Source organism: Ipomoea triloba, chromosome 4 (assembly GCF_003576645.1).
Source record: "Ipomoea triloba cultivar NCNSP0323 chromosome 4, ASM357664v1".
Taxonomy (NCBI): domain Eukaryota; kingdom Viridiplantae; phylum Streptophyta; class Magnoliopsida; order Solanales; family Convolvulaceae; genus Ipomoea; species Ipomoea triloba.
This window is the reverse complement of record NC_044919.1, coordinates 8,587,942-8,603,490: the sequence shown is the minus strand read 5'-3', so window position 1 is coordinate 8,603,490 and position 15,549 is coordinate 8,587,942. Positions and strand designations below refer to the sequence as shown.

Below are 15,549 nucleotides of genomic sequence, written 5' to 3'. Positions count from 1 at the left end.
TCCAAGGAATGCCTTTTGCATCTTTTCTCTCATTTTTTTTCTTTTAATTTGTTCTAGAACAGTAAAAGGAAAGGAGCATATTTTGGATTTTTGGGTTAGTTCTTGACATCCGATAGTGAGGTATGTAAAGATCAGAATGTTTACACAAACAAGCAAGAAGCTAGCCAGGCCATGTTATTTTAAGCTACTAATAAGGTATAAACTCTGTTTGGTAATGTTCTCAAAATAAGCTAGTAGCTTAAAATAAGAGCTTATTTTGAAACGCTACTTGGGGTAGCTTTTCAAAATAAGCTAGTAGCTATTTAACTTTTTTCCATCTTTATCCTTATTATTTTAAATAAATGACATCCTTTACCCCTCTCAATTAAAACCCTTTTGACATTTTCGTTTTCATTATGTTTGGTTGTAATTTCAGTTTGATATTTATGTTTGAACATTAATTTTTGTATGAACTAATCTTATGAATTATAAATATTTTTTTACTTTATATATTTTCAAATATATGTTCTTACTTTATATTTTATTTAAATATATTGATTTCATTATTTTATTTATATAAACAAACCTATTTAAATTTAAAATTATTTAAATTGTATGAAGATGTCCTTTTTAGTCTTTTTACATTTATCAGCTTATCAAAAAACTAATTTTACCAAACATTTTTAAGCATAACAGCTCTTCAGATTTCAGCTTTGAGCTTATAGCTTTTCAGTTTTCAGCTTTCAGCTACCTTTTCAGCTAGGTTTGCCAAACATAGCCTTAATTGGATCTTCATATAGGGTGAGTCTCCACTCTAGCGGTTCATATCAAGATAGAAATGTAATATTTATGAATAAATTATTTATTACTAATAAAGGAAAGTGTAACACTTTGAAGAAAAATTGTAATATTTTAAAGAAAAAATGTAATAAATCTAAATTAAAATATACTCCGTAATATTTAGGAGTTGAACAATTACTTTTGAGAAAATGTAATGTATAATATTAATCAAGAATAAATTTAAAGTATAATATTTATGAGGAAAAATGTAATATTGGGACTCGTCTCACGAATGAGGATCCTTGAGGCTAATGATCTAACCGTGACAGTAAGTCATTGGTTCATTGAAAGCACACACGAGTTGAGGTTGAATGACAATGACAACAAATTTGAGAAGTTGTCGGAACAAGTTCTTCGAGCGTAAGCCTCGATCAATGATTATAGTAAAGGTAGATCGAGGAAGAAGTGGCAATCATTCCAACAAATTAAAGGTCGTGGTGAACAAAATAACATGTGATCCAACAGAAGTTTCAACACGCAAACTTTGAAAGGTCGAAGTCGTGGACGCGACAGAAGTAAACATAACAAATCAAATGTAGCGTGATACTGTTGTCACAACAGTAGTGGCCACTATGCAAATGAATGCTAATATACAAGAATGACAACCAGACTGCTAATTATGCACAAGAGATAGTAACTTGAAAAGTAACGGGACATAAAATCAACAGGTTCAATAGATATATGGGTCCCACAGTACTACTCAACATGTCTTTTGAACCCACTAGGGAGCATGTGCTTGCTAGTGTTGGTTGTGCAATCCTTTGTTGTTGGTTGTGCAACATATTTTCGAGATTAGTTATTGGGTTCCTCATTTACTGAATTGCCCTTAATTAATTATTAAGTTGTGCGAGTGCTCTCAAATTCTAGGATTCAACTGAAAATTTGGAGCAACATCTGACCATTGACCTTGTAAAATCTATGATCCATATATATCAGTCCACATGCAATTCTCACATGAGTTATATATATATATTCACAATTACTAAATAAAACAAACACTTAAAAGAGTGTAAATTTTTTCCATTCCCATGATTGATTGTACATACACTTTTATTATTTCTTGCACACAAAATCACCAAAACAATATCATTCTCTACCTAGTCCCATACATGCATATATAATAATATTATCATCACGAATAATTAAAAATCGATACAATAATAGTGTTGCATTGTAGCCAGACAATACTAGACGTAACGAGAAAGGGCGACAGAAATATCAACGCTGATGCCAAAGAGGAGGATAACTATTCCGAGGACGTTGATTAAGGTTGATTCGCGAGTGAACTTCATATTAAGAAAAGTAGCCTTCTGCATCAGCCCCGTCTCCGCCGCGCAGATCGCCATGTACAGAAGCGCACGGCCGCCGGTGATGTGCCACGGCGCCAACCTAAGTCTTGCTTCTTGGCTAGCATATGGGAACAGAAACACCACCAAACCTATCACCCACTGCGAATAAAAACTCAATTAAACTCAAAATTAATGGATTATCTGACCAACCCTAGTTTAAAGATGTTGTTGGTGGGAGTTAGAACCCCACCAGCTAAAGTGCTGATTTTAGGTCACGTGGTCTAACATTTGAAATTAGTAGTTTAAAGATGTTGGTGATGGGAGTTAGAACCCCCGTCTGCTGAAGTGCTGACTTTAGATCAGGTGATCTAACATTTGAAATCAGTAGTTTAAAGATGTTGTTGGTGGGAGTTAGAACCCCCACCTGCTGAAATGCTGACTTTAGGTCAAGTGGTCTAACATTTGAAATTAGAAGTTTAAAGATGTTGTTGGTGGGAATTAGAACCCCCACTTGTTGAAGTGCTGACTTTAGGCCAGCTGTTCTAACATTTGAAATCAGTAGTTTAAAGATGTTGTTGGTGGGACTTATAACTCCCAGGCCACCTGCTGAAGTGCTGACTTTAGGTCAAGTGGTCTAACATCTGAAATCAGTAATTTAAAAATGTTGGTGATGGGACTGGGGAGTTAGAACCCCGCCTACTGAAGTGAAGTGTTGATTTTAGGTCAAGTGGTCTAACACTTTGAAACCAGTTTTTTCGGGAGTATATTTATGTGTGTACCTGCAAGATATATAAGGAGATGGTGGCTATGCCAATCCAGGAATGCAAGCTGTACATATTCCCTATGTTCTCCCTATCATGGAATTTGAACACTGCATGTATTCCCACAATCCCCAAACAGATGGCAATCACGTGGAATAGCATGTGCGTGAATTTTTGAACATCCCTTGCTGCCATCACGGTCTTGTACGCCATCATCGCTTGACCAGCAAAGAAGATGAACCCAAAGTACATGAGAAATGGGTGAACCTATATATATACCATGGAATATTATCATTAATTAGAAGGCACTCTGAGAATAATTGAAACTCATAATATTATTTTATCACAAAAAACAAGATAATTATACAAAGGTTAGCACAATAATGTTACTCGACTCTAATAACAGCCTATTCATCTCCTTAATTTGAGTCAGTCAGTTATAAATAACTTAAACTGATTTAATTTGCCTCTGTCGGCTAGGGTCAGACCTTTTCACCTTGTTTATTTGAGTCGATCAGCTAGATAACTTATGCTGGTTATGTTTGCCGATTAAGGCCACAAGCTAAGGCATGATTTAGTGCACATTCTCATGTAGTGGTTAGGGTTTCTCCCGTTATAAAAATTTAAAAAAGAAAAAATCATACTTACATTGAAAATCCTGCTTGTATTTTCGTAATCATCAAGATTAAGGCCCTCCCGATAATGCAGCAGCCAAACCAGCATAAGAATCAAAGCTAGGAAGCCAAAGAGTTGTGCGAGCCCTGTCAACCTAGAGGCAGACCTATAATACCTGTACTCACTACCCTCGTAAGCAGCATACATGGTTAATGTTGGGTAGAGAAGAATTTGTTAAATTATTTCAAAGATTGTTCTGAAGGCCGTGAAGGGTAGAAGATGAAGAAGAATAAATGGTTGTGATATAATGATTGTGTTGCAGCTTTATATAGGGATTAGGGATCAATGATCAATCTGTAAAGATGCAAATCAAAGAAAAAAGTTGGCAGGTTTTGCTTCGTGGGAAGGTTAAATAGGGATTCGAGCTAAGGAGACTTTGGGGTTTGGCAAGGCATATAACACACTGGCAAAAAGTGTGTCATACAGTCGAAATCATCACTGTCGTTTAATTTATTCTTGGGAAAACAATATTTCTTACGCCACAATTATTTTACTTAGCTTTCAATTCTGAAATTTGGTTTCTATTAATTGATTTAAACAGATATGACCCCTTAGCAGTAAGTGCAGTGGAGTTAACATCTCAAAGTATGAATTGATATCACCAAATTAAAGGTGGCAACCAGGAGGATGAATGATATAATAGTGAAACTTAAATAATAGTTAATTGTTCCCTTGAAACAAAATTCATTGTTTTGCCCTTTGATATATTGACATCATTAAATTAGAGAACACTCGATCAAGTAACACAATTTCTCTGAACCTTATGTGCTTTCCATTTTTTCCTAGATACATTGGAAGGGTTATGGTGCACATTTTGACACATGGGGACCTATAGAGGGCTTGAGGTATAATTGAAAAATGGTAACTTAAAAAACTTATTAAGATTCATCACTTGTATGTATGTTATTAATATATATTTTATTTTATGGTATGTAGTCACCATATTTCTATTTTAAAAAATACAAATTATGAATTGCTTTTGCTTTTGTTAATTTCTTTTTCATTAATGGATTTGTGAAAATGTAACGTAGGTATCAAATGAAGAAAGTGGTCATCAATCTTTACCGGGGAGTGGAAAGAAATTTTCATCTTAAAGAAAATGAGGAAAACTCTTGCTTGATAGCATCACGTTGAATGAACTACAATGTTGCTTTATATTTTTCATATAACTATACTTTTTAGTTATAAATGAAATTTAATTAATACATAGACTATTGTGCTTGAATATTGATTTTCTTTTAATATATATGTAAACTTCCTTGAATATTGTTATACATTAGTATTTGCCTATTTGGCAATACAAGTTATATTTGATTTTCTTTTAAACTATATGTGTATTTATTTGTGTTTGCAATGCACATTTAAAAGTAGAGGTTTAGAATAAAAAGTAATTTAATGGAAATTACAAATTTTAGTAGAAATAGTTAATTCGTTATTAGATGAGAAAATACTAAAAGAAAATAATAATATATTTTAGCAACAGTTATAAAATCGCTACTAATAATACTAAAATTAAAAAAAGTATTCTTTTATTAACAACCCTTAATAACTGTGACTAAAATTTAAAGTAAATATTAAATAAATATTAGCGGCGGTTTTAAAACCACCGCTAAATGCATTCAAAATCGTCGCAAAATAAGTTTCTTATTAATTATCACAGTTGTAAAAAATCGTCGCTAAATCTTGCATTGCTATTCGTGGCACACTATTTTATCATTGTTAAATAATCATTGAGAAACACAATAGTGGTGGTTTGTAACCGTGACTAAATGCCATATTTAGTGCAGTGAATCGGGAAACACAATGGCTATGTTTGGCAAACCTAACTGAAAAGCTATAAGCTCGAAGCTGAAATCTGAAGAGCTATTAAACTAGCTTTTATGCTTAAAAGTGTTTTGTAAAATTAGCTTTTTGATAAGCTGATAAATGTAAAAAGACTAAAAAAAAAAAAAGGACATCCTCATAAAATTTAAATAGTTTTAAATTGAGTTAATTCTATTTTTGGTCCTAGATTTATAGATGACAATATACTTTTAGTCCTTTTTTTTATCAAAACATCATTTTTTGGTCCTAGTATTATTGTGACATGACCATTTTTGGTCCTCCGTCAAAAAATCATTGAAATGCAGTTGAATATAAGGACATTTCGATCTTTTTTATACAAAGTAGGTTGACCGGCTATATTTTTTATATTTGTTGTTTTAAAAAAAATCCATAACTGAAGACCAAAATGCACTTGTATTTTATGAAATTTAAACTGTTTTGTTGATAGATGACCAAAAAATGATCATGCCATAATAATACTATGACTAAAAGTGGATGTTTTGAAAAAATGACTAAAAGCGAATTGTCACCTATAAATCTAGGACAAAAAATGGAATTAACTTGTTTTAAATTTAAATAGGCTTTTTTTACATTTTAAAATATAAAATAATAAAATCAATATATTTTAATAAAATATAAAGTAAAAACATATATTTGAAAATATATAAAGTAAAACAAAGTGTTTATAATTCATAAGATTAGTTCATATAAAAATTATTGTTCAAACACAAATGTCAAATTGAAATTACAACGAAACATATTGAAGAGAAAATGCCAAAAGAGTTTTAATTGAGAATGGTAAAGGATGTCATTTATTTAAAATAATAAGGATAAAGATGGAAAAAAAAATTAAGAAACTACTAGCTTATTTTTTGAAAGCTACGAGTAACTTTTCAAAATAAACTCTTATTTTAAGCTACTAGCATATTTTGTGAACATTACCAAACAGAACTTATAACTTATTAGTAATTTAAAATACGCTATAAGCTTCTAAATAAGTTCTGCCAAACAGAGCCAATAATGACAGTTTGTAGCAGCCACTAAATGCCATATTTGCCTATTTGGTGCAGTGAGTCCAAAGGAACATGTCCCATGATATAACAAACATCTATTTATTCTCTAGTCTCTGCAATAATAGTGATAAGACACTAATTTTGTGATCAAGCATGGATAAGCATAGCAGCCAATCGAGCTTGGTGGCGTCGCTACTGGAAGTGAGGCGGAATTCCGGCAAGACTTACAGTCAGATTACAAAAAGTAATTTAATGGCCACTACAAATTTCAGTACCAATCGCTATTAGATGAGAGAATACTAAAAGAAAATAAAAAATATATTTTAACAACAGTTATAAAATCGCTACAAATAACACTAAAATTTAAAAAAAATATTATTTTATAAACACCACTTAAAACCACTACTAAAATCTAAAATAAATAGAGTTAATTCCATTAGAAGTTCATTGTCTTTGGTGGCAATTCCAAATTTAGTCCCAGCCTATTTTTTTTGCTATTTAACATTCCAGACTATTATGTTTTGGACACTTTTTGTCATTTTCATGACTTTTCCTATTTTAAGTAAGGGCATTTTTATCTCTTCATATTTTTCTTTTGTTATTTTTCCAGTTTCAACCGATTTAATTGGTTTAGGACTTTACTAAAAACCGGTTAAAAATATGGTTACTAAAAATTATAGGTTACCTAAAGTCCTAAACCAATTAAACAGGTCGAAACTGGAAAAATAATTTTTAAAAAATATGAAATGACAAAAATGACCTTAATAAATATAAGAAAATTGATGAGAAGGATTAAAAGTATTCAAAAAATAATAGTTTGAAATTGCCATAAAAAAAATGGGACCTTTGGTGGAATTAACTCAAATAGATATTAGTGACGGCTTTAAAACTGTCGCTAAAGTTTAAAGTAAATATTGAAGAAATATTAGTGGCGGTTTTGCATTCAAAATCGCTGCCCAAAATAAATTTCTCATTAATTTTCGCGATAGTAGAAAAGTATCGCTACTTTTTATCACTAAATCCTTCCCAGCACACTATTTAATTAAAATTGAATAGCCGAGACACTATTTAATCACGATTGAATAACCATTGGATGTAGCGGTCGCTAAATGCCATATTGAGTCAAAAGGATTCACGTCCCTTGATTTAACAATTGTGTTTGTACACGCCTATTTATTCTCTAGTCTCTGCAATAGCGATAGACACTAATTTTGTGATCAAGCATGGATAAGCATAGCAGCCAATCGAGCTTGGTGGCGTCGCTACAGGACGTGAGGCGGGATTCCGGCAAGACTTACAGTCAGATTGCGGCGGAGACCGGTTTGACGAACGTGTATGTAGCTCAGCTCTTGAAACGCCAGGCCCAGCTCAAGCCCGAGACTGTCCCCAAGCTCCGGGAAGCGCTGCCCTGCCTGGTCGATCATCAAATTCAAGAAATGATGCGCCCTCCCATGAGGTCCTACGATCCCAATCTTATTCAAGAGCCCACTATTTACAGGTCCCCCTTTTGCCTTCAATTCTTTAGTTTTATCTCCAAAAGTTGTCGCCTTTGGGTTTCTTGATTTGGTTTTTTGTTTTGTGGTTTTCGAACTCTTCTTTCAAATTCTATCGGCATTTCAGTTTCAAAAGGTAGTAGTAATGCTCTTATGGTTGTTTTGAGAGTGTTAGAATTGAATTAGCAAAGCTAAGAAAAGAAAATTATTGAAGTAAGACATTTGATTTTTTTTTTTACATATAAACGTTTTCCCCTTATTCTTGTGACAAAAAGGGAGAATCCCCACCCCACACCCCACACCCCGGGCCCGACAGTTTGTGGAGGATAAATTATGTGCACAAGGAGCTCTTTCATTTTCAGAGATTGTTTTCACGGGGTTGGTGAGACTCCATAGTTTCTTATGATAAATTTCACCTGTTATTGGTTGAGTTATCAATGTGGATAAATTTATTCTTGTCAAATTATACATGGACTGGGATACACCTTGCATTGTGACCTGGTGTGAAGGATTATGTACCTGAAATTAATAAATTATAAGTACATAGTTTATTAACTACGTTATGAATTTGTAGTAAGCGCATAATTTATTAACTGAAAGTATATATTATGTTACTGACATATAATATGAATGCTGTTTTGGACTAAGTCTACCATGCACGGTGGACCTCGGTCCATGGTATAGCAATTGCTTATTCTTTATACCCTGTTTCAGTTTTCAATTTTCTTTGGTAAGCTTATCTTGTTGTTTGTTCTTATTTCCAAAAGACTCAAATTTTTGAGCTACTGGCATCTGCATGGTTGTTGATGTTAAAACTGTGTGTCTCTGTTTCTGGATACCATTTCAGTAACAGAAGAAAGTGTCTAAATAGCTTCAGTGAACTTTCAGTCAATAGTTAGTCCTTCATCTTTCTTAGTGTGCCTTCCATAATTTGGTTATTTTCGTTTTACAGATTGAATGAAGCTGTTATGCATTTTGGGGAGAGCATTAAGGAAATTATTAATGAGGAATTTGGAGATGGCATGTAAGTTTTTTTTGTTTTAGTGCTCTAAAGTTCAGTTTGTAGTTTTCATTTTCAATTGTTCTTGATGAAGTGAATATATTTACTCAGTTTGATATACACATTTAAAAAAAAAAAATTGTTTTGCTTTTAATTTTCAGCATGTCAGCTATAGACTTCTACTGCTCGGTTGATAAAGTAAAAGGTGTAGATGGAAAAGATCGTGTAGTTGTGACACTTGACGGGAAATACTTGCCATACACTGAGCAGGTCAGTTCCATCTCATTTGATACAAACAATGATCAAGCAAGCCAAGCTGTTTGCGAGAATTCTTTTCATACAAATTTTAGTACATTTGTGTTCGGTTGTAAGCATATATATCAATTATCTCCTATGTTCTTTACTTTCACTCGGGTGGCACCTCACCTTGAAAGTCCCGCCTTAATTATATTTGCAGAAGTCTGAGCATATGATGTCACGACAGCATCCAGGGGGGAATTAGGGACGTGATTACAAGCCAAACAAGTAAACTCTCGTTCATTTCCAACTTCTGCTATTCACCTCCCGTGATTTACTGGTGTATCTCTTATCTATGAACTGCTGAGTGGTTTTATCAGCGTATTGTAATTGGAATAAGCAACCCATTTACATGGTCATGTGTTGTGTGTATGATTAGCGGTCAGTGTAGCTATGTAGCTACTTGACTTAGTTAATACAGTATGATATATCCGTTAAAAGGTTTATTCTACCTTTTAAAGTCAATTAAATGACATTGTTTTGCAACTTTAGTTTGTCAAAATATCTTCTGGACATTTTCTACTTTTCTCAACTAGCTACACTTGTGTTTGACAACTAGTACACCACCACCCACCAACCCCTAACCAAAATACTGTAAATTTAAATTTAAAAAATAAATAAATAAAAACACACACAAAACAGGATTATGTTCTCTATTACAGTGCTTAAGGCATTCAGAAGTAGACTCAATCTAGCAGGTCTGAAGGAATATTTACCCTGTGGATGTACATGTACAATCTAGGTGCAAAGTTATTCGCTGTGGATATAGAATGGTGATTTGATCCCTTCAGGATTGAGAATGTTTCTCGGTGGCTAGATATTAGGATGTGCAAATATGTAGTTGTAATTTAATATTCTACCATTTGTTTGGTTTGTGGTATGGAAAATGTGAATGGGAATGATACTATTGCTTTTGCTAGATCAGAGATTTTAAATGTATGGGATTCGAGTGAAATAACTAGAGGAGGACAGATGATCCCCGTTAACCTTTTCTTCTTGGTTTTTATAAAATGTTCAAGGATTAGCATCTCTGTTTGGGACCTGATCTCTTTGTAGTGAGGCTCTTTGGGATTGCTTGTCATTATTGAGAAAGAGACAAGTATAGTGTTATAATAACTATAGTAGTAGTAACTTGTATGTAATATATATTTGGAATTTTTTTTATCATCAACTGAAAGGCAATTTGTTGTTCAAGACCCCTCAAAAAATTATACACAACAGGAGCAAAAGACAAGGGCTCTTCACAAAAACAAAAATCCTGTTGTTAAGAAAATAGAACACCTAAAAATACTATATGAATTTTATTGCTTCAAACACAGACACACTGCCACAGTACACTCTACTACTTAGTACATTCTGCAGTGTTCTACTTTCTTATCTTCACTGCTGCAGCACACTAACATATATATAGATAGACACACTACACAACTTACACTTATAGACCAACTAACATTCTACCCATTGACCAACTAACATTCAACTCCAACTAACATTCTAACACCTGTAAACAAAAAATAATCCATCTGCAGTTAGGCTGTGAAAGGAACCATAAGGGCAGCCAAAAAAGAAAAAGAAAACAGAACAAGGGTGGTAAAGCCACAGCAGAACAATACTGGTTTAAACCAAGTTGAAAATTGCAATATTTCCAAATCCTTCAGTAAAACACTCCTAGACAGACTGAAAGATTTACCAGTTCATATGAAAGTGTCATCATTCATCCTCCAAGGATCATTTACCAATTCTCATTCAGGATATATTTCTTTTATCAATAGCACTTCTTAACAGAGTGAACTGGTTGGAATAAAAAATTAAAAAAAAAAAGTAGAACATTGAATTACTTGTAATTCTGCATTTAGATTTCTGAAATGTTAATATGTAATTGGTTCCCACTTCAGAATACATAATTAACATTCTGGCATTCTGCAAGATGAATAATGATTGCTATTCCTATTTCATGTTCCTTAAGTTTTGATACCCATTTTGGTTTTGATTCCCCCATTCAACCAAACAACCAAAAGTTTATCAAGGTTTTGAAAGCAATAGATATCAATTAATTACAAAGAAAGCTCCACTATGCTAGATAGAATCTGATTTCAGGAGAAAAAACTAAGCTTATTACAACTGCTACTATATTTTGTGTCCCAATAAGTTTTACCTTTACATCTAACAGTGGTTGAAGCTTTGGCAGTGGTGTTGTTTCCATTTGCTTCAAAGCATGTACCACTCATGCCTTCTGGTTTCTTCATAGTTCATACACTCTTCCATGACTTTGGTACCAAAGATGGGTAGATGGTTTGAAATAATCCAGAAAGAATTTGCCCTCCTGTCCATTAAGATAATGATAAATCATAAATGTGAATGTGATTGACATAACTACACCCTCATTTGGTTTAGTGATGAGAAGCATTGATGCTTAGATTGGTTCATAGTGAAAACATAAAGAGAAAAATTTTCTAAATTGTCCCCCGAGTACCTGAGAGTTGTATTACTGGTTCAGTATTGAAACGATGACTCCCTGTGTCAAAAACTCTTATGCAAGGAATGTGTTTAACTTTGCATAAATCCTCTCCTCCTTCTTCCGAATGAAGCCTTCTTTTGAAATCTTTGGGCATGTTTGCTATCACCAGCTTCTCAATTGTGCTAATAAATTTCAACCCACACGGAATCTTCTTCAGTTTCTCACATTTATCAATCTCCAAGTGAAGAAGAGTCGGCATGGATCCTTCTTCCACCTCCCAACTCTCTAAATTCGGCAACCCCTGAATCCTAAGAGTTTTGAGTTTAGGGAAACCATGTCGAGAGCAACACATGTTCTTCCCACTGAACACATTGCCTCGTAACGACAGGGTGTCCAATTTTGGCAGCTTCTCGAGAATGGCCATTGGATCTTCCTCAAGTTCGCTCTTTCTCAAGGTTAACTTTGTGAGGTTCTGAGAGAAGTGACAAAAGTCTGGTAGGTAGTTGATATACCCAATTAGATCCAATGTGTTAAGATGATGACACCCTACCAATTGTGTTAGAAGAGAAAGATCCTTTTCCGAAAAGAATCTATAGTAAATTCGGAGGGAGGAGTGCCTCAGGGGATTTTTGGTGCGACTTAAATAGTTGATTATGGCTTCCATCTCCTCCTGTTCGAGTGAGAATGTTGCTGACAGTGTTTGAAGTCGGGTCAGTTTGGGGAGATCTCTAAAATGAGCGACTTGTGTGTCGTAATTTTTTAGTATTTCCAACTTGCTTAAGCTATCCAACTGCAAACTATATGTTTTCTGGTGAGAAGGAGGGAGATACAAGTGCCTCAGGTTCTGTAGTTTCCTTATGACATTGGGAATAGGCAGATACGCAAAGTAATACGCCCGTAAATCCAATGTCTGTAGCAACTTTAAGTTGCTAATGGAGGAGGGCAGTTTCTGAAAATGTGAATCCCTTAAGCTTAAGTATCTTAGATGGACTAAGTTCCCAATTCCTTTAGGCAGTTTCTGGTCAAAAGAGAACTTTTCGAGGTCCAAAACTCTTAGCAGTTTGAAGTTACTGCAAACCAAGGCTAGTTGATGCTGAAAAGACTGTCTGTATGGAAGTCTAGAATAGAACAATGCTGATCTAATTTGCCCGAATGCCCCTTCTCCGGGATGAAAGTGCTCATCAAAATCTGATTCCACAGTGGCAGAAAGTCTGCGAATTGAGCGTGCAGTTCCCCAGGGTGAAAAAACTTTCCTCAAATGGTGAGGGAGAAGTGCAGGTGAGTTTCGACGATGAGCAGGGATTATAGTGAGGAAATTTTCTTCCTCGACCTTTGACAAGCAGAGCTCCCGCATTAGGTCATGAAGTTGACACTTCTTAAACCTCCCCGTCGTTTCCTCCACCTGCACATCCACCATGCACCTCTGCGCTAGCTCGCCTAGGCACTGTTCGGCTACATCCATCATTGTCTCTTCTGCATCTCCTTGGCGTATTTCCACTGGTATAAAACCTTCGGCTCCCCACAGCTGATACAATTTTTGTGTGGGTACTTCATAATCCTCCGGGAAATTCCCCAAATACAAAAAACACTGCTTCAACCTATACGATAAGTTGTTATAGCTTAAAGCCAAGACCTCATAAACTCCCCCATATTGTCCAGCACTTTTAACCCCGCTTAAATGTAAGCTTAGATTTTGATGGACTTTCGTCCATTCTCCCGAAGTTGGTTTTGTTGCCAGCAGCCCCCCTAGCACAATGATTGCTAGCGGCAATCCTCTGCACTGCCCAACCATCTGTCTTCCTAGCTTCTCCTTCTCCTTGTCCATTTTTATATCTGCAATATAATCACAGGGATCAAAACAATTATAAATATGAAATATCAGCTCTTACAGTTTAGTCCTCTGTATAACAAGGGACTTAATCTCACTCTTATTTATGTGTTTCCTAGATGCTTATGTGAAAACTAAGAGTATAATGAGAACTGTTGTGTAAATTACAGAGATTCTTGATTTGTTCAGCTCAATGAGTAAGTACAAATAAGGAAGAAATTGGGATTAAATTACCTGCAGGATGTTTTCTTGGAAATGCTTTTTTCTGAAAAAGTTCCCAGCTTTCCTTGTTGTTTAAATATCTTAGTTCATGAAGAAAACACGATGGATCAATGTGTGTACATACATCTCTATTGCGTGTTGTGACCAGTATCTTGCTTCCCGTTCTTCCTGTAGGAAACGCGGATACTACGCTGTCCCAGAAATTGGTTGACCAAACATCGTCCAGCACCACCAGGCATCTCTTGCGCTGCTGCAATTGGTGAAGCTCCTTGACTAGTTCCTCGTAGCTCGAGCGCTCGAACTCCTGCTTCCTCTCGGGCTCGAGCTTTGTGAGGATTCCCTGCAGGGTGTCCTTTTCTTGCCACTGATGAGATATGCACGCCCAGGCGAAAGCCTGGAAGTGATTGCGGGTCTCCCCATGGTGGAATATCTTTCTGGCGAGCGTTGTCTTGCCTAGACCGCCAATTCCACAGATGGCAATCACCCGGGGGCACTGATCTTTCTCCTCGGTCACCAGGCACCCCACGAGCTCCTTCATGTCGTCCTCCAGCCCAACCAGATCCTCCTCAACGAGGTGAGAGTACGACCTCCTCAGCCAGGGGTGGTTCTGTCTCTCAGACGTCGAGGATGAATTCTCCAGCCTTGACAGCGCCCTGAGACTGGAGAATTGCAGAAAGCGTTTTATCAGGTCAGCTATTTGCGTCTTGATTTCCTCGACCCTGGAACCGATAGTGTGAAGATCTATGCCTTCTTTCCATATGCAAGCATATCTTTTGAACACATCCCCTTCCCTTTTCACAGGAATTTTCAGATAGAAAGCGTCGAGAACGTTATCTATATCGTATAGAAGTTCTGTGATGTCTAAAACCCAGTTGTGAAGCATCTCATCCTCGTCTCGCTTTGCATCTATCTCTTCTAGGAAGCACCTTAGCCGGTTCAGCTCCGCTTGAATTTGCTCGACTTTGCTGCTCACTCCCCCCAGGAAATTCACTTCGCTGATCACCAAATCTTGCATGTGCCTCAGAAGTTCAACCAGAATTGATGCATCCATTTTGTTTTCTGTAAAGTTTGAGTGAAACCAACCAAACATGGGCAGGAAAATGTTGTTTGTAAAAGAGGAATCTTTGCCATGGGGATTATATTGCTGAAATGTCAACCCTTAATTTTCACCCCTAGATTGCAGTTTCAAGATTCCAGGAAGTATCCTACGAAAACGACCTTGACTTCTTTATCCTCGTGTGAGACAGATTTTGATAGCTCTACACAAAATATTTATATTTCTTAAAGTTTAAGGTTGCTTTTGGGAGGAAATGGTCTTGTAATCTAGTGGTTAAAAATAAAGAGTGTTGTTTATTAACAGGAAAAAATGGTTTATTTTTTTGGAGAAATGAAAAACATGGAAAGTTTCTTGACGATTATGTGGAACTTACTAAGTATAGTTGTATGTGTGCCGAATATAATATTATATTTAGAGTATTGAGAATTTTTATCATGTCAATCAAGATTAGTGTCTTTTGTATCAAGTACAATTTGTGTTTACTATATTTGGTGCAATCAAGCATATCATGTGTAATTATAAAAGTCTCTGACGTCAATGAAATTAAAAAAAATAAGAATCTTGTATTTTGCCTAGTGAAGCCTTCCCTCAACTTGTTTGAATAATTAACTAATTTCTACCCACCAACAACTATTCAAAGCAAAAAGTTTTTTCTAGTCTTGGGATAAGGTTATTAAGGTAAGAAGACTTGTGTTATCATTAATTGCACTGATGTTACTATTGGAGCAAATCAAATGATTCTCTTTCTTCTTCTTCTTTTTTTTTTTTGTTTTTTGTTTTTCAGTTTTTTTTTTTTTTTTTTTTTTTTTTTTT

General features: G+C 35.2%; 3 protein-coding genes and 1 long non-coding RNA gene across 4 annotated transcripts; 2 read left to right on the top strand and 2 right to left on the bottom strand.

Annotated features, from left to right (window-relative positions):
• Positions 1-1,806: 1,806 nt before the first annotated feature.
• Positions 1,807-3,849, bottom strand: LOC116017102 (probable transmembrane ascorbate ferrireductase 3). Its single transcript, XM_031257630.1, has 3 exons — positions 3,518-3,849; positions 2,888-3,136; positions 1,807-2,267 (listed from the first exon to the last, which is right to left on the bottom strand). Exons 1-3 carry the CDS (start codon positions 3,689-3,691, stop codon positions 2,007-2,009), a joined length of 684 nt encoding a protein of 227 aa, XP_031113490.1. The 5' UTR covers positions 3,692-3,849; the 3' UTR covers positions 1,807-2,006.
• Positions 3,850-7,509: 3,660 nt separating this feature from the next.
• Positions 7,510-9,686, top strand: LOC116015223 (cyanate hydratase). The gene is made up of 4 exons (XM_031255248.1): positions 7,510-7,879; positions 8,827-8,898; positions 9,036-9,144; positions 9,332-9,686. Exons 1-4 carry the CDS (start codon positions 7,605-7,607, stop codon positions 9,374-9,376), a joined length of 501 nt encoding a protein of 166 aa, XP_031111108.1. The 5' UTR covers positions 7,510-7,604; the 3' UTR covers positions 9,377-9,686.
• A 1,442-nt stretch (positions 9,687-11,128) lies between these two features.
• On the bottom strand, positions 11,129-14,786 carry LOC116017891 (putative disease resistance protein At1g50180). Its single transcript, XM_031258548.1, has 3 exons — positions 13,692-14,786; positions 11,645-13,462; positions 11,129-11,494 (listed from the first exon to the last, which is right to left on the bottom strand). Exons 1-3 carry the CDS (start codon positions 14,767-14,769, stop codon positions 11,421-11,423), a joined length of 2,970 nt encoding a protein of 989 aa, XP_031114408.1. The 5' UTR covers positions 14,770-14,786; the 3' UTR covers positions 11,129-11,420.
• LOC116017892 lies at positions 14,275-15,046 on the top strand. The gene is made up of 2 exons (XR_004097988.1): positions 14,275-14,367; positions 14,481-15,046. It is a non-coding gene; the product is annotated as an uncharacterized LOC116017892 (long non-coding RNA).
• The last annotated feature ends 503 nt before the right edge of the window (positions 15,047-15,549 follow it).

Excerpts from the sequence above, each read along its gene's own strand:
- LOC116017102 (XM_031257630.1), bottom strand. The coding sequence starts at position 3,691 with ATGTATGCTGCTTACGAGGGTAGTGAGTACAGGTATTATAGGTCTGCC. Across the intron at positions 3,137-3,517 it reads ATACAAGCAGGATTTTCAAT|GTTCACCCATTTCTCATGTA; the intron begins GTAAGTATGATT and ends GTATATATATAG. Across the intron at positions 2,268-2,887 it reads TCTCCTTATATATCTTGCAG|TGGGTGATAGGTTTGGTGGT; the intron begins GTACACACATAA and ends TTTTATTCGCAG.
- LOC116017891 (XM_031258548.1), bottom strand. The coding sequence starts at position 14,769 with ATGTTTGGTTGGTTTCACTCAAACTTTACAGAAAACAAAATGGATGCA. Across the intron at positions 13,463-13,691 it reads TCCAAGAAAACATCCTGCAG|ATATAAAAATGGACAAGGAG; the intron begins GTAATTTAATCC and ends ATTATATTGCAG. Across the intron at positions 11,495-11,644 it reads ACCAGTAATACAACTCTCAG|GAGGGCAAATTCTTTCTGGA; the intron begins GTACTCGGGGGA and ends CTTAATGGACAG.
- LOC116015223 (XM_031255248.1), top strand. The coding sequence starts at position 7,605 with ATGGATAAGCATAGCAGCCAATCGAGCTTGGTGGCGTCGCTACAGGAC. Across the intron at positions 8,899-9,035 it reads GAGGAATTTGGAGATGGCAT|CATGTCAGCTATAGACTTCT; the intron begins GTAAGTTTTTTT and ends TTTAATTTTCAG. Across the intron at positions 9,145-9,331 it reads ACTTGCCATACACTGAGCAG|AAGTCTGAGCATATGATGTC; the intron begins GTCAGTTCCATC and ends TTATATTTGCAG.